Consider the following 18,158-nt stretch of genomic DNA (forward strand, 5'->3'; position numbering starts at 1 on the left):
CGTGCGACGTGCGACGTGCGACATACGTTGCCTGCGAACGCCGGAGCTTTTTTTATTTTTTCTAGTTTGTATATATTTCCTTTTATGTATGCAGCTGGCGATGCCGCCGACACACAAGAGAGAGAGGAGGGAATGCAAGGAAGAAAACAGCACTCGGTGACAGCAGCGAGTGATGGCTGGGATAGATGGATGGGATGGGGGGAGGAAATCGCGAAAGAAAACAGTTGGTGGTGGTGGTGGTGGTGACATGACCGGGACCGGGACCGGGGGGATGGTGGAGACATGGATTTGCTGTCCCGACCGTTGGGGCGACTAGTCAGTCAGTCAGTTACCTACGGCGTGCGCGGTCAGCGGGGCCGCGGTGGTCGGTGGTCGGTGGTGGTGGTGGTGGTGGTGGTCAAGAACGGCGGGAACGCCAGACGAGACACGAAGCAGCATCAGCATGCAGTGTGCATGACGGAAGAAAAACTTCGACGGAAGAAAACTCGAACGGAAGAAAACTTCAACGGACGAACGAACGGTGGGCCATGGCCATCTATTCTATGCAAGGGGACACGGACACGGACACGGGCGCGGGCATGGAGCGGAGCGGCGAACAAACAGGAGCGGCTTGTTCCGGCGATCCACGGAAAGGGAGCCCCCCCTCAACATCGCCGGCGGCGGCATCATCATGGCCATCCATGGATCGGAAAGCAGCGGCTTTGGCGGCGTGGTCTGGTCTGGTCATGGTCTCGCATTCCACCACCCACGCACGTGCTGTGCTGAATCTGAATCGAGGTGACGAGGTGTGCGTTTTTTTTTGCCTGCCTGCCGCTTTCTCTGTTGAGGCCGCAGATTTTCGAGCCCCCATGGCTCATGGTCCATGGGCCCATGCAGGCTTGATGCAACCTGCCTATGTATGTCGAGTATGCTATGTACCTACAGGCTACAAACTAGCAAGCAGACACATGTATGTAGGCAAATGTGTTGAAGCCACTCAATCACTCAGCCTAGGCAAGTGTGTAGAGTATGTAGATGGCGTAGGTAGCCTCACCCGGGCATGTCAGACACCCCATGCTAGATCAAACGGCCATAATCACACTTTTTACAGATTTCTTTCATGCTTGCTCGCGCTCGCGCTTTCTTTCTTCCGGCGGCCGCCGGTAGAGTTATTTGCCATAGCATATGAACCTCTCAGTTGTGTCCACTGTCCACTCCGGCCGTCATAGTGCAATGTGATTCCAATCCAACGCAGATTATGTCCTCTAGGCAGTGCTGACCTGACCAAAGCACAGTGAAAAGTGCTGAAGCGAAAGCAAGCAAGCACGTTTTCAGAATAGAGCACATAGCGAATGTATGTAGGCACACATGTATGTAGAAAACGAATCGGCAGGATAGGTAGGCTGGTATGGGCGCGGCGGTCGTTTCATTCCGCCCGGAACCGCCGCGGGCCCGCGGCAAGAAACGTACGTACATCATACGAGCTCGGAGACCCGGAGGGGGAGGGAGTACACTCGGTAATTTCAATTGTAAGGCTGAGATGGTTGTTGGTGGTGGTGGTGGTGGTGGTGGTGGTGGTGGTGGTGGTGGTGATGATGATTAATCGAGTGAGCATTGAAGAAGTTTGTCCGTACCACATACATACCACGTACCATGTAACTACCATGTACCACGTAATCAGTGACCACCACGCACAACGTACCGTATGTACCACGTCCCCGACTCCCTCCCTCCCGAAAGAGCTCCCGCCTCTGTTCCAGCTTCGTACCAGTTGGGCGGGAAGGAAGGACTAGACCCGATGTACTCTACCTACTACGGTAGAGTGAAGGGAGGTGGTACATATCGTCAGGAACGCTGCAAAGGGAGGACGAATCCCTCATTCCCCTTCCCTTTCCCCCTCCTTCCTTCCCTCCCGTCAGATGTTTCTCCCTCCCGTTTGGTTTGAACTTTGAACAGTGAACACACGAGACATGAGACGCGCGTACCTACCTACCTCCTACCTCCTACATACTTCCTACCTACCAGGTAGGGTGCCCAGCTCAAAGAAAATCTCTTCATTCGCTCCGCACCCTCGGGATGATTACTTCCTACCGTAATGTAATGTACACACGGTATCATATTTGCAAGAACTGAGAACTTTGAAGTCGTCCGCTTGCGGCCTCAGATCTGTGGCCTCATGTCTGTAGCCTGTGGAATGGAATGGGGATTGAATTGAAACTCGTTGACTGGTCTACTTGCTTTGCGTGCTTGCGTTGCTTGGTTGCTTGCGTTGCTTGCGTTGCTTGCGTTGCTTGCGTTGCTTGCGTTGCTTGCGGTGGCACATGTGCACCGCATTGTATCGTATATAGTGGTGGACACTGGGCATGTATGTAAGATGCTCGACGGGCCACGAGGGTTCATGGATTCATGGATGCTTTCTTCGTTCGATTGAACTTTGATCTTTGAAGCACGGAAAGAAAAATTGAATTGAAAATTTCATCTACTCGTTCACTCATCCAATTCGCGACACAACGGAAGCGGAGGGAAGGGGGAGCGAAGGGAAGGGGCCCGGAGGGAATCATGCGGAGGGGTCTTCGCCGGAATAATTTCCCCCTCGTCTCGTGATTGCGATTCGGGTCCGGATGACGTGCATGCAAACTGGTGGGGTGCGCGGGGGGAGAAATGCTCGCCGCGGACGCCGGAAAGTTCAAAGAAGCAATCCCTCACTGGTGACTGTGTATGTTGCCAACCTACCAACCTACCATATGTACTCGTTCACGATGGTGTGGGATTGGAATTTGCGGTGACCAGGTTGGTCGGTTGGTTGGACGGCGGATGGGTATGTTAGACGTGTAGCATCGGTGTTTTTTTCTTTCTTGTGGATGGCGATAGGTAGACCATAGGTATCGTACATATTTGGGGATCAACCGTACCTAGGTGCTCTACTCTATTTCGAAAGCCCCCCTCCGGCGAGGCCAGACGGACATCATCTACGGTCTACCTAGAGCCTAGAGGTAACCCACCCACTGGCTAACTACAGCTCTCGTACGGATACGCATAAGTATATCTAGCAGTGAAAGTGGCGAACGTCATCGGACGCCCGGAGGACTCACGATCAACTTCCAAGGAATCGTTGAAAGATTTTTCTTTCGTTGGGACCGATCTGTTCAGTGTTCGCCGCTGCCGCTGCTGCCCCCGCAGGTTGGATGTGTCCATAGGATTCTGCCATTCTGGCGTGCCGATCTTCACGATGCGACAGACAGACACCACCCACTGCCGATGATGAAAGACGAAACCATCCCACGCTGCATTGTATGTACATACAACTGCACAGTGCAAAGTTCAAACTCATCGTCGGATTTAGACTCTGTGCGGTGCCGGTGCAGGCTAGGTATGTATTCGTGATCGAATCGTTGCAACGGGAGTGGCTGCTGCTGTCTGGCAACTGGCTTTCAAGCAAGCAGCAATTGCATGTATGTACGAGTACCATGATATTTTTACATGATGCCTCGCATATTTTGTACGGTAGCGTGGGTGGCCACTGGTATGTAGGAAGAGTTGGATCAACCGCCAAAAAGGCGACCAAACAAACCTCCGCCCGCACCACTAGCTCCTCCTGCTCCACCATCCTGCGCACCATCCTCCGCGACGCCGTCGACCCACTCGCCCAGTCTCGTGCGGTCCAGCATCAGCCTCACATCCGCCAGCCGTTTCTCGTGCACCGGTTCTCCACGACGGAACGAGAGTAGTGTGGGCAGCGAGCGAATCTGTGTAGGTATTCCGCACCATTCATTCAGCAGCCTGCCACGCACCCCACCCTCCTCCCCTAGGGCCTCTCATGAACCGTCGTGACATACCATATACCTAACCCCCAACTCATCGACGCCACCACCCTGCGCATCCAGCTCGACCTCAACATACTGCAGATCCTTTGCCTCCATCGAGCCCGCCGAGCCCCCGCGCTCCGCAAAAAGCTTCTCGAGCTCCCGCTTGACCGTGCGGCAGCTGGGACAGTAGCTGGCGGTCCACAGCGTAATCAGCGGCGCGTTCGCTGTCGTGCTTAGCCGCAGCGCTGTGTGGAAGTCGCCCGTGTTGCGGATCGGCGTGTACACGCGCACCGGCTGAGGCGTCGGGGGGGAGGTGCTGAATTGCTGTAGCTGCCGGCGCGTGGACGTGAGGAGGCGGGCGGGGAGGCGGGCGGGGAGGCGCATCGAGTGATGTGGGGGGTGTGTGGGGAGAGGGGTGGTGGGGACGGGGAGATGCGAAGGCGAGAGCAATGGAGCTTGATGGTTGACTGTTGGTTGACTGTTGGTTACGGTGCCTGAGACAAAAAGGGCTGACGTCACGGGCGCTGCGGAATTTACCGGTGCATGGGATCTCACTCAGGTCGATTGCTCGAGTTGAAGATTTGCCAATGCTGGATTCTCCCAGCGAGAGATAAATAGAAGTTCTAGATGCCCAGTGTCATCGAGAGGCCAACGGCGAAGTATGTAGATGCGAACCTCACGGGGTCACGATTCACGAAAGAAGGTCGTGTGTCTCGGCCCGGCCGTCCGAAATACCTAGCCCGTGCCACGTCAAAGACGGGCAGCGGAGGATTTGAAACGCGGGCAATCAGATGAGAAGAAAAGGGCAAGCTGAGACACGCAGGTTTATGCCACCCGCTCCCCCGAAAATCTATAGCTCGTCACGATGACGCTCGAGGATGCGTACCTGTGTGTGTACGATGGTCGGGGCCCCCGTGTTTAACCGCGGGAACATGAAAGTGGTCCTCTGCCAAAGTAGGCAGTAAGCCGTGTAAGTACATATTTCTAGCATATTTCCGTAGGTGAGACTCCTCGCCACCCCTACGGCCGCGATCTGGAACATGAGACAGTCCGGATCATGCTGTATCACTCAGTGTCGCATTGCTTGGTCTCGCTGGGAAAAGATAACCGGCTCGAATAGCTCAATAGGATCTACGAGGATGGCTTAGCATTGGGGGTCTTTTCTCAATTGGAACTTGGAACTCCCCGTGGGGTTTGATAAGTCAATGGACTGCTCGAGTGCGTGTGTAGGAATCTGCACATATCTTCTCACTCGGCCGCTCGGGGGCCCACTTCATTCTTGTCTCTTGAATGAAGGCTGAAGCACAACTAGTGTCGCATGGCGCTAGGAGAAGAAACAAATCGCTTTCCAAGTTGCAACATTCCAAGTGCTTGTAACTAATGTCGATCAAGAGATGACGTTTCCTGAATTTGAGTAGTCGCAGACTCACGGAGGGCTATGCTTGTTTCGCCGATTACTATTTCCTGCATATCGGATCGTCTGATTGTTATGCTATGCAGGAGTACCGTTTACGGGGCTAAGGAGATGATCCGATGGAAAATAGATATCGGCGACATCACTGGTCTCGCACGCAGAGTTTTCATAGAAGTCGCTATGTACCTACGGCACATATGCACGTGCAAAATGCGGAGCGAGCGATGGAACATGACGCCACCATGGCTTCGTGGAAATCACACGAGGAAGACATCATCGTCGGTTGACAGCTTTGCGGCGATCAAAACCGAAGATGGGCTGGGCCGACTGAAGGCGTAGAACCGAGGGATTTTTTTAAGCGATCACCATTGTGCCCAAGTATTCACAGACGGCGGTGGAAGTGCATATGTACGAATCTATGCGCCTTTTACTGAGAACGGAAGATGAGTGACGAAAGAAATGACTGTGGGCCGGTGAAAAGCATTTTATGTATGGTTAGATGAGTATGTTCGCTGGCAAACGTCTCAATTTCTGTATCTGGCAGGTTGGAAGTGCGGTGACAAGCATAGAATTTGCATTGAGTGGCCGGTGCCTTATATATGCGTTGTGTACAGTACTCGGGTGTGAGGGAAAGTGATGCACCACCACCACCGCGAAATGGTGCCTAAAGAGGTGCACCACTTACTCTTGCACCCGTATACATACCGTACATACCTGCGCACATGTCGAGCTTGGAGAGTGGAGCTTGCCGCGGTGGCGATGAAAGGATATGTAGGAAAAAAGTATCTCTTGCATAGCAGCCGCACCGCCCACCCTCTGCCGAACTCCCGCTTTTCACCATTTAAAATCGTAGATCGAAAATAAAAGAAAAAACGAAAATAAAAAACCCGTAAACAGGGGATGACCGAGTGATATTCCGTGGCACGAAGCCAGGTTATGTCGGGCGATGTCTTGGCACCGCATCATCGTCGCGAAGAATCGGTTCTCGAGATAGCCGAAGCAAGACGTCCAAACCGCAACCTTTTCAATCCACCCGCCTCTACCACAACCACACGCTCCTCCCGGTACGTGAGCTAATCCGTGTCCGCGTATCCGTCAATCGCTAATCTGTCCCACGCACACGCAGACCTACACCAAACCTCACGATGGCCGCGACCACATCCGAAATCATCCAGCGCAAGACCCAGCGTCCCGCCTCCGAGGATCTCCTCAGCGAGAAGGTAGCTACCGCCCATCCACCACCCACCCTACCCTACCCGCTCCGGCCTACCCTATCCACTGCTGCCTGCTAGATTGGGGCTACCACTAACTCGCCTCTCAACAGTGGGACAAGTGCCTCTCCAACCTCGTCGTCAAGTCCGCCCTCGGAGCCGGCTTCGGAATCATCTTCTCGATCCTCCTGTTCAAGCGCCGTGCCTGGCCCGTATCGTTCGGTCTCGGAATCGGAGCTGGTAGGAGTTATGCTGAGTGCGATCAGGAGTTCAAGGGGGCTGCTGGCGGTGTTACAAAGGCCGTCGGCGAGCGGCTGCAGAGGTCGTAGATGTGCTGCGGGAAAAAAACATGATCGTCGTCCTTTCTCTTTGAGGCGCGAGCTGGTGTTGGAAAAAGGAGCAGGCGCAATTACGTTACGTGTGTGTACAGCAAAATTTTAGACTGGAATTGGTTGCGATAAAAAGCAAAGCTACTATGTATTGTAACAAAGGTGGTGCAAAAGATCACTTACGATCTCCCCAAATGAGATCGATCATTCAACTCGTACCGAGAGCCCCCTGTGCCTGGAGAACGGACGATAAGAATCGGTTCTGTGCAATTGCGAGGGGGGGGGGGGCGTCTGTCGCGGCACAAAGTCGGAATTTCTGTCTGATCCGAGTTTTTGGACTGTGTGTGAGAGGCTGAATGCAAACCCATGATCGATCGCCGCTCAAATCGGTCTTGTCTTGCTTTGCATGCGGTCCATGGGTTTCTGCCCCGTTCGCTCGCCGCCAGTCCAGTCCGCTTTTTTGTTTCCTGGCCACTGCACGTCAACAACTAGTCAACGCATATGCATCTACATATAATTGATAGCGACGATACATATACGATCCATCTACCTAGAGATTAGACCGCTACAACCGCCGTCACTCACTGCCGTGTTCTAGATGTGAACCGGACTTAACTGCCGGACATCCCGACCAACTATCTACTGAATCCATCAGCGAATCGTCTACAGATGTACGGGCTTTGATGTTGGCTAGGTATGTATCTTCCTGCCGAGCACCACGACTCAGACTCGTATGTAGGTTGTCTCATAGTTCGGCTTAGGTATGTACGGTACGGTATGTGGGGCCCTCCATCACCTTGGTTGGACGGTCACAACTTTTCCTGACGCGTATAAGGTACATACATGATATACATACCAGACGTTCCATACTTGCATACAAAACTAGATTGCATAGCATCATGAACAGTCCGGGATACTTTCGACCACAGGCAACAGTAGTCTCGAGTCTCGTCTCCTCGGGCATAAGACGGTCCGGAGACCCTGGATGCGGCCGGGAAGCACGGTAGAGTACGTCAACTGCCGAAGCTGCTACCGCGTTACATAAGACCGGCTGCCGGAGAGAGAGAGAATCTCAGAGAGAGGGGGGGGGTTCGCTTCACGGAGGATTGAGGGGTCTTGTTACAGCCTTGGAAGCGGACGAGGATCGCCTGGGATACATGGAGTGAGGCACAAGGTCGAAAGCAGGCTCTCTCAGGAAGCAAGATCTTGTTATGTCCCATTCGGACACGGATAAGCGATGATTTTCTGCCAGCCATGGTACGAGCCGAGCGAGCGATCAGACACCAGGGGAGAAAAGGGGCTTCGTTCGTCTCTATAATAAGGATCGAACCGTCGGGTTGGGATCGATATCGCACCTGGATATTACCACGGGTGGTGGGAGCACGAACACTGAGCTCAACCAGGGTTGGATACATATTGGGTCATCAGGCTGACGATGATGATGTTGATGATGCGGATATAGATTTGTGGGCATCGTGATGTCGAAACTAAGAAGATTGTAGGATGGCTGTCATGTCGGCCGCGGGATGTTTATCTCTGGAGCTTGTGGTGACGATATGTCGGCCAAGTGTCAAACCCGGATCTAGATATTTACTGGTATGTATGTAAGTAAGTACCCCACAAACCCATCAAGTTATCTCCCCCCACCTCTCCCCCGCCTATGGAGCTCGTTACAGAATTGAATGGACGACAGCTAATAAGTCCACCAGATCGCGGGCGTGACTAGAAGAAATGTATCACTCCGATGAGCAACCGTTTTGAATATCCTCCACCCACCTGGTCACACCATACAACAACACCCAAGCACCATCATGTGGGTAGATGCTTTGCGGTCCCCCTTATTCCGCGACTTGACGTCGATTGTGAATCGCCAGTGAATACTCAGAAACGGCCAATGCAATTGCCTCGGCGGGGTCCAACTGTTTCAAAAGTGTCGCCTCTTGCGGGGTGTATACCCTGTGTATATCGACCTCGGATCTTGGTATCTCAGGCTCAGAGACGGCCATGGAAGCTTCCAAGAGAACACATCGTTCACTTACATCATGCTCCGGCAGATGTATTCAACCAAGTGGAGATGATCAGTGACAAGCTAGAGTTAAGGCTCCCATTACTTCTTGACCTACATCACGACATGGGGAAAGGAATCAGGATACATACCAAAGACAATCATACAAGCAAAGTAGGTCTATCTGTGGAACGAGATACCTAATTCAAACGAACCAGAGGGCTCCTTTCCCATAGCTACATGGCCGTACTGCACCACGGTACGAGGAATATCCTTCATACCTATGCGGACTCCATGAGACTCAGCGAGTGCTGATCGGTGCACATGTACTGATGACCGCCATCCTGTGGCTCCACTCAGTATCAACCTGCCTCGTGCCGGCTTCCGCTTCCTGATTTAACCCCGCGTGCCTCCTTGAGGGTGTACAGTCCCTCTTCGAGGCGAGAAGGAATTCACATCTAGCGAATAGGTACAACATACAGTCATAAGTGCACTTCTTATGATCGAGAACAAGGAAGAAGGGTCAACCCCGCGACACGTCGTCACACATCTCTCGGGTCGGCTGGAGCAGCCCTAGCAGGCCACCGGTAGAGTGCGTAATGCACATATATGCACTGTAACATTAGAGTGGCTAATACTCTTCATGCTCTGATAAAGACCACCTTTTTTTTTTTTTTTGGGCACCGGAAAACCCTAGCCCTTTTTCCTTTCCAATCGACTGGTTGCAGCAGTAGTAAGGCAGGTAGGTTGGCATGCTCAGAGCCATAAGTCTATGGAAACACATAAGTCGTTTGCACGCAAATGCCGTGGAACTCAGCATCAGGCACGGGCAACCCCGCTTCTCTCGGGGAGGAGAGGGGGTGGGGGATGGAGGAGGGGGGGAGATCTGTGTTGTTCGGATATTTGCTGACCGGACAGTACGCACGACTTGGCTCCCCCACAGAATTATGCACCTCTTACTTTCGAAAGTGGAGTAGTATGTAAACCGAATACGCTGGCGAGTCGGTATGAAGTATCGCTTCGCTTTCAGGGTCACAGCTATTCCCGTACCATCGCACCGCACAGTCATGCACAGTCACTCGAAGCACGATCTGGACAATGGAGGACATGCATCATGCGCATGGGTTTTCCTAGTCTCCTAGGTTCGGTTTCTTCGCATCATGTGAGCGCATAACTATTTCGCTGTTCCCCCTCTTCAAATGGGTCGAATGCGTGCAATGTAGTCTAGATTCCTGGCCTGCCAACCAGCCAGCCACCGCTTGGGGCTTGGGGCTCGCTCGGAGGCGCTGCCGGTCCTTCAGGACGATTCATCAGATTGGTCGCACGAAAAATAATTCGCATGCTCGAACAACAACACTATTCGTGTTAGGGCAGGCAGGCAGGCGTGCGTGCCCACTCACTCCCCTCCCCCCGCCTCCTCCCTCTATGCATCTCGACAAGCATCATGGATGCAATGAAACTAGCTACCTTATGCGGAATGACCGGCGGCGGCGGCCTCCAGGCTTCAGGCTTCAGGCTTCAGGCTTCGGGATTCGGACTGTACTGTACTGTACTGTACTGTACTGTGCTGTGCGTGCTGTGCGTGTCAAACCACCATACATAGATAGAGTACTCTACATACACACATTATGTACACACACACATACATATCTACCATACATACCATACATACCATACATACCATACATACCATACATACCCTACCTACCCTACCTTACCTACCGTACTCTATGCATGTGTGTATCTATGTATGTATGTAGAGTATGCATGCCGATTTCGATCAGGATGATGTCGTGCATATGGAATTGCAGCCTATGATGGGCTATCTTAAAATAGCCCACCTACCCAGATAGTTAGATCATAGATGCAAGACAAAGTGGGGAGCCGCGAGCACTCGAAACGCGCGGCTCCCATTCGAGACCCGTTCCCTCACGGGCCCACCGGCTAGGAGAGAGAGAGAGAGGGAGAGAGAGAGAGAGACTGCGGAGAAGCGCTTCGCGTCGTTTGAGAGAGAGCCTCTTAAATAGCTGGGCGTGTCCGGAGCTTACATACATACATAAAATCTAGCTATCATGTGAGAGGGGGGGCGGGCGTGTGTGGCCGCTCGCCGCTGGCGCGCTCAGCTGGAGGGGGGGGCTCGGTTGGAAGCGACGAACGTTGGGTGCGTGTGTATGGGACTCACTCACTCACTTGTGGGGTGGTTGGAGCCTACCTCAACAGGGCTGGCGCGAGCCGCCGAGAGACGGGATATTTATGCAGCCCATCCTAGTTTCATCAAGTCCCCGACTCCCCGTAGCGGACCTAGCGGTGAATTCTTTGTGTTGCCCTGCTATTATTAGCAACCGGCGGCACGTCTTCGACTTTGCGGGGAGTCGATGGCTGGATTAGACGCGGTGAACACTGTTCACTGTCCACTGTCCACTGCCTAGCCCGGAGGACGTCTAGGGTTGCGTGGGTTGATTATGTTGGGGGGGATGGGGATCGTCGCAGTGGTAAATTCGAAACACCCTACTCAGGCACAGTAAGTACTCTCAAACCGAAGCTCGCTATTAATGAGTGGGTGAGTGACTTCTCATACCGCGGGTAAGGAGGAGGAGGTAGGAGGAGGACGCGGACGTGGACGAGGACGAGGCCGGACCGGACTGGGGCGGGACCTGGACTGGTGAAGGGCCTGATGGAACGATTGAAGGTCGCAAGGAATCAAGCCTTCCTTTCTTCCTTCCTTCCTTTCTTCCTTTCTTTCTTCCTTCCTTTATTTCCTTTCTTCCCGACGGAGGAGGTTCGGTAGCTCTTGGACAACCCCTGTTGACGATCCACAACAGGACAATGTTTGGTATTGCGTACTATATCTGGTAGCACGGCGGTCCTACTACATACACAACTCGGGGTGTAGCAGTTTCAGGTGTTTAAATAACGTATCTATAGGGTGTATAGGAAGTTGGGAACGGCAGAAGATACCGCACCAGCCACATGCGTATAGCAGGTAGGCAGAGGCAGGCTTCTGTGGGCGAGCCCCCACCGCCCCCCACCCACATGCACAGCGGCTCAGACAGTGGGGCGAGGGGAGGGATCATCTATTGGGGGAAGGTGTAGGGTCCGCAAACGTGTACACTTGGGTCACACCCATATCCACTTCCACTTCCAGCCACAGTTTCGGCTGGCTGGTTGGGCTGGCTGGACGATGATGGGGCCATGTTTCTGAGACGCATGAGGGAATGGGTATTTTGATGGTGCGGCTATCCAGCCGCATTCCATCATTTATTATCTATTTCTTCCTTTATGTTTTTCCTTTCTTTTTCCTTCTTTTTCCTTCTTCTTCTTCTTTTTTCCCGTTTTCTCTGGACTTTTTATTTATTTTTATTATCCTAACAGTCTCTCGTTCGTTGTGTCCACTGTTGCAGGCATGTCCCTATATCATCGAACCGAACGAGTTTTTCCTAGCCAGACCAGGCGCCAGGCATGCATAATTTGAGGCCCTGGGGCCTTAGGTAGAGTGGGTTAAGCACGTATGTAGCTCGAGTGAGAAGCCGCATAATGCATGCGGGAGGCAATACCGTACTTACTCGGTGGTGGCAGTTGACGAAACACCGCCAGGAGCCGTTGGTGGGCGGGCGGGGCGGGAACAAAGAAGAAGAAGGAGGAGAAAGAGGAATTAATGATTTCTCTTGCTGGATTTTTTTTACTTCATTCCTTTTTTATTTCCTTTATCTTTTTATTATGCCCATATTTGTTTTTGGCTTTTTTTCTTCCTTCTTCATTACTTGCTTGGGTCCGGCGTGCGTGCGTGAGTGCGTGCTCGCGGACAATTCAGCGTCGTCGATCCTGTACATATTCTATCTGCAAGTCATGATACAGCAAGATCTTGGAGTGCGGCGAATCACAGGCCAAGCAATAGTGAATTTGATGGGCTCGGAGCGCCATGCATATCATCCCGCATAGTCTGGAGAGAGGGAGGGAGGAAGGGAGGGGAAGGGTTGTCTGTCTGGCGGGGGGGAGGGTTTGAATGGTTGTGGTTGGCGGCGGAAGAGAGGTGGAGGAGCTCGTAGGTAGGGCGGCCGAGGGTCCAGGGGGGGTGGGGGGGATAGTTGAGCATGAGATCGATAGGGTGCTATCGTTATGGCTTCTGGCAGTGGGCTTGTCTCCATGCCGTACATAACGCCCCACTCCACTCTATGTACATACTCCACTCCGCTCCACTCCGCTCCACTCCTGCTACCCTACTCTGCTCCGCTCCGCTCGCCTTCTACCGACGTCGGTTTGGCCGGCCGGCCGTTTGGTCCCGGGTCACGTCGCCGCCGCCCCATCGAATATCTCCCGAAGCCAGGACTGCCTGCCTCCTCTCCCACGATCCAGTTATTTCCCGTTAATGTGGTCCTTTTTTGGATCTGCGTCTATTCGATCCTGAAACAGTTGACACGCACCGCTTCAAGTCGGCTCCTGTGTTGGTGCTGACCGCATGCATAATAGATGGTTTTTTTGAATTTTTTTATGCCCTCACACCCGACGCTACCTAGGAAGGTATTCCATTCCACTCTACCCAACTCTCGTACATACCTCTGACTTACCTACTTGCACTCGGCCACCTCGTAAGGGAGTAAGTAATGGATGTATGTACCTAACTGACTGCTCCCTCCCCCCCATCCCCGAGCATTCGCTATTTCTCTGCCCACCTCGCGTTTCACTCTGCTCTCACACACTGCATCCATGGACCACAGTTGATGCCCCGTTCGATCGTAAAGGACCGGGGGGGAGGGGGAGGGCGTGTCCACTGTCCGGGTCAACAAAAAAAAAGAAAAAGAAAAAGAAAAAGAAAAAGAAAAAGAAAAAGAAAAAAGAAAAAAAGACTGGCGAACGCTGCACCACCATCGCTGTGCGCCGCCGGGACGCTTCTCGTTCTCCTCGGTGTAGCTGGCCTCTCCCCGTCCAGCGAGCGTATGTAAAATGTAAAAGTAGGCAAATGGACGGTACACTGTACAGCTGCGGCGGCGGTATGCGGATTTAGAAATGCAAGCTGCAAAAAAGGAAATACAGCGTCTCAAGCTCACAAGCCCCAAGCCCCAAAGCTCCAAGCTCCGGTCTCCGTCCGTCTGTCTGTCGGTCGGTCTGTCAGCCACCCACAACCAGGGCAGATCTCCAGACGGGGTATGACCGGTGTCGTGACTTGACAGGCATTTGATCGAGAGAAGAATATCCGTGCGCTTGTGCTGGCTGCATGGGACATGGGGAGGGAAGAAGGCGATCCCGCAGCCTGAGCCTGGCCCGGTACTTATAAGTCCCCCCCGCTTCGCCACGGATCGAGAGCCACCCCTGGACCGCATTCCTGAATTCTTGCCATTTCGCCTAGTATTTGTTTATCTACAGCTCTCCCACCTCGTCAATCCCGTCTACTACCACGTCTTACGTCTCACACCGACTACATAAACTTACCTTACTTACCTGCCCCCCACCACCACATCCACCACCACCACCACCACCACCCACCGCATACCACATACTACATACCACATACTACCACCACACAACTACCCCCTCCCCCTCAACTGACAACTCAGCCATCCCGCACCGTATATCATCAGCACATCATCATCCGTTCACTCCCAGTCAGCCTTGCCTAAACCACCACAAAAAAAAAAAGCGAACATCCCCGCACCCAGGACTTCTCCCACCAGCCCACCAGAGAGGAGAGACGCAATCCAACCCCCCTCTCCAAAAAACAAAAACAAAAACAAAGAACATCGACATCATCCAGCCCAGTCTCACCAGTCCGCCGAAATAATCCCCCCGCTATGACTGAAAAGCCCGTGTCTACTCCGGCCGTCAAGAAGGACTTCGCCCAGATCACATCGGCGGCGGCGGCATCGGCGGTCATGGCCAAAGAGGAGTTCGTCGATGCGAACACTCCGAGAGAGAGCTCGGGCGCCAATTCTCCTCCTTCGCCGCCTAATGGTCTAGTCTATGGGCCCAGGAAACGGAAGTACGAGGAGGCAACCGAGGACGAGAAACATGCTCTGAATGCATACCATACCTCGAATCCTCACCTCAAGCAGGTATACCATTCTTTTCTCCAATCCATCTTTCCATCCTTTCATCCATCCATCCATCCATCCAGCCCGCCTGTCCGTTTTTGTCGTGACCGGCCCCCTTTTGCTTGCTTCCCAGTAGTCGTTATCTCTCCACCCCACCCTCCTCTTTCGCCGGTGTAAACCCCGCCACCATCATCTTTACCTCGAGTAGTCGTTAACACAATGCCCATTCACAGAGAGAACTGGCCGAATGGTTCAGGACAGAGTTTGGCAAATCGATCAACCAGTCCACTGTCTCCCGGAACCTTAAAAAGTTCAAGGCATCACCTTCATCCAAGGAGCAAGGCCGACCAGATGCCGCAGCATCAGCATCAGTATCAGCTACGCCCACAAAGCGAGAGCGGAAGCTGAACGGACCTCCCCGGTCTCCTCTGCAGAAGAAGATCCAAATTAACAAGCAACTGCCTCCACCCACACCTTCGGCGGTGTCTCTGCCCCCGACTCCGCCGCCGCGGGACAACAGGGCTTCTCCCATCGACTCTGCTCTTTACGAATTCTATCTTAACTTCCGCAAGCTCAATCCGGATGTTTCTCCCAAGGGCGTGGACAGGGAGATCAAATTCGAAGCTCAAAAACTGCTCTCAAACATGCGGCTACCGCCGCCGCCGACGGAGAAGATAGATGGTCCCGTCATCGACGATGCTTGGGTTGCCAACTGGAAGAGGGTCCATGGAATTCCCGGTCCTACCTCCTCGACCTCGGCAGATTCCTTTGCTGCACCCACCACTAGCACCACCATCACCACCACCACGACATCGAGCGCAAATGTAGCCTCCGAAGCGGACAGGACTTGCTCCGAGGAGACCGAGCCTCGATCGCCGGTTTCCACAGTCTCCTCGAGTGACCATGGCTCCCTAGAGCTTCCTCCCATCAGGGAGTCCACCAACAACGAACACACACAGTCGACGACACCAGGCCAGGCCAACGGTCTGGGCGAATCGCCAGATAGCCGACGGAGGAGGCAGATTGAGACACTGAAGAAGGACATCGAGAAGAGGGACCGACGAATCGAACACGAGCAGAGGAAGAAGGAACTCGCACTGTCTCGGCTGGAGAAGTTAGAAAGAGCTGGGAAGCAATAGATGAGATGTAGAAAGGAAGTTCGACTGGGAATCGGTGGGGTTTAAGCATTTACAGCGGCTACGAAGACAGGACAGGGCTAGGAACTTGTACGGCGGGCGCGGGAATCCAGTGTTGCGACACATGGTATGGGTCATCACGGAGTTTGAGTTGGGTTGTTTAATTTCCTTTGTCTTTTTTCATTTTCTCTCATCATGGTTGTCGGCATTCTGATTCACGCTTCACGCTCTTGCTGTTTTACGCTTTCATTTTCTGCCATTTCTTTTGTGTTTTTTTGCATCCTTTCCTTTACTGTCAAGGACATTCCTTTTGTTTTTGGTGTTTTTTTTATGATCTGCTTTGTTTGAATCATCTGCTTTTTGGGGAACCTGTCCGTCGGCTGAGGTGTTTTGGTATTTCATGATTGTGCATAGAATTGGGCTTCTTTTTTTTTCTTCTTCATCTTCTTCATCGTTATTATTTCCATCATCATTTTTCCTAAGTACCTGTCTTCTTCTCCTTACATCTCTATGGTTTCTTGCACACACGGGACGGGAGTCGGGACGGCGCGGACGGTATGCTACGAAACGAGAACACGAACACGATACTGATGATTCACGGCTGATTTTTCTTCTTTTTGCCTTATTTCTGTGTTTTTTTTTACACGTATTCATGTCGTTATGAAGTTGAAGTTGAACTTGCGTGAACAAATTGATGGCTTATGTTCATGGGTTACAGTATGGGGGGTTTTGTTCATCGTCACGATGTGCATAAAGTGGCTGGAGATGTATGTGGGTGTTTATGTGTATGTGTGTGTGTACGTATGGGTTTGGGGTTGACTTGACTGCTCAGCCATCATACCTACATAGACCTGGGTGCTCTACAGTGGGTTTTTGGGGAGTTGGGCTGGGCTGGGCTGCACTGGACCGGGCTGGACTGGGTTGGGCTGGACTGTATCGGGCTGGGCTGGCGGGATGAAAAGCAATTGTTGTTGTTGTTTTGTTATGGTTCAGTTCAGTTCCCTTCTCTGCTCTGCTCTGTCTGTTTATTTATATCTGCCTGAATGCTTGAATGCCTGGATGTGGATGTTGCATTGTCGCATAAACCCTCCCTCTCTCTCTCTGGAGTCTCGAGTCTATGTAGAGTAGAGTCTCGGAGTCTCGGTCACTCCCGCGGTATGGAGCGGCATGAAGAGAGATAGATACACAGAATGAGAGACACAGATAGAGAGAACTCGCATGCGTATGATACATGCGTAGCCAGCCATCCTGGCCCGTTCTGCGAAGCAACGAAGTGCATATGGATAGTAGAGTATGCGTTCTTCACGTTCCTTCAGCTGCTCCAGCTCCTCAGCTCCCGTGGGAGTGAGATCGGTAACTAGAGACTGTAGAGTATCTACTCCAGAGTACGGTAGGTGCTACCGTAGCTAGCGTACAATACACCTACCTACTACCTACTACCGTGGTTACTCTGGTTACTCTACCCTCTACCCAGCTCTACTCTACTCCCTGAGGCGAAGAAGCCAGCCCGTCATATGTCTGGGGGTTTCAAGATCGGCCTTGTATGTACCTAATGTGTGTACCGGTATGTAACCAAATGCATCGTCGTCATCGATCCTTCCGTATGGCGCACGCAACCACGCCGGGGTTGAGGCGGAGGCGTCATCCTATAGCTATATCACGGGCTTTATGGTTCGTTCGGTGTCTGGGCTGGTATGCTATGCAACTAAGATCTAGGTAACTAACTGGTAGGTATGCATGTATGTATGATGTATGTACCGGTAGGAGTTTAAATGTAGTAGGTACTGCCTACCGACCGACACTGCCTAACTACCACTGCCTACCACTGATACTGCTACTGATGCTGCTACTGCTACTGATGCTGCTGCTCATGCTGCCATTCAGGCTATATATCCTGTACGTATGTAAGGGTTGGGGTTGGGGTTAAGGTAGGGTAGGTTGAGACCTATGACGGGTGGTGGTGTGGACTGTAGAGTATGTAGAGATGACCGGCGCCCGCTCTGGCTGGTAGGTAGGCGTGCCCGGGGGTGGTGGGGGGAGGAGAGCCACGCAGTCTTCCCCTCCCCCTCCGCTCTCGCCTGAAGGCTTCGGTACTTGGCCGTAGAATAGCATTCGATGCGGTATGCAAGTGCGTACGAAAGAAAAAGAAAAGAAAAGAAAAGAAACAAGTACGATGTGTTAAGACGTAGGCCTGGTACAGATGTAGGCTATGCGAGCACTAACTACCACTACTCTACCGTCTACTCCAACTA

The 18,158-nt window shown here is 52.7% G+C and overlaps 4 protein-coding genes across 4 annotated transcripts; 3 read left to right on the top strand and 1 right to left on the bottom strand.

The window, feature by feature from the left end:
- Window positions 1–3,521: 3,521 nt before the first annotated feature.
- On the bottom strand, window positions 3,522–4,169 carry BZA05DRAFT_444041 (uncharacterized protein; the record flags this gene model as incomplete). Its single annotated transcript, XM_051486884.1, has 2 exons — window positions 3,522–3,725; window positions 3,816–4,169. 2 exons carry the CDS (start codon window positions 4,167–4,169, stop codon window positions 3,522–3,524), a joined length of 558 nt encoding a protein of 185 aa, XP_051340298.1.
- A 2,019-nt stretch (window positions 4,170–6,188) lies between these two features.
- BZA05DRAFT_394598 (uncharacterized protein) lies at window positions 6,189–7,018 on the top strand. The gene is made up of 2 exons (XM_051483344.1): window positions 6,189–6,419; window positions 6,524–7,018. The coding sequence occupies exons 1-2, from the start codon at window positions 6,345–6,347 to the stop codon at window positions 6,737–6,739; spliced, it is 291 nt and encodes a 96-aa protein (XP_051340299.1). The 5' UTR covers window positions 6,189–6,344; the 3' UTR covers window positions 6,740–7,018.
- A 5,362-nt stretch (window positions 7,019–12,380) lies between these two features.
- BZA05DRAFT_269106 (uncharacterized protein) lies at window positions 12,381–12,718 on the top strand. Its single transcript, XM_051480214.1, has one exon. The coding sequence runs from the start codon at window positions 12,462–12,464 to the stop codon at window positions 12,681–12,683; it is 222 nt and encodes a 73-aa protein (XP_051340300.1). The 5' UTR covers window positions 12,381–12,461; the 3' UTR covers window positions 12,684–12,718.
- Window positions 12,719–14,530: 1,812 nt separating this feature from the next.
- Window positions 14,531–15,909, top strand: BZA05DRAFT_417862 (uncharacterized protein; the record flags this gene model as incomplete). Its single annotated transcript, XM_051485480.1, has 2 exons — window positions 14,531–14,791; window positions 15,004–15,909. 2 exons carry the CDS (start codon window positions 14,531–14,533, stop codon window positions 15,907–15,909), a joined length of 1,167 nt encoding a protein of 388 aa, XP_051340301.1.
- Window positions 15,910–18,158: the final 2,249 nt, after the last annotated feature.

The sequence above is a fragment of the Tricharina praecox genome (assembly GCF_024521635.1).
Source record: "Tricharina praecox strain CBS 144465 chromosome Unknown BZA05scaffold_9, whole genome shotgun sequence".
NCBI lineage: Eukaryota > Fungi > Ascomycota > Pezizomycetes > Pezizales > Pyronemataceae > Tricharina > Tricharina praecox.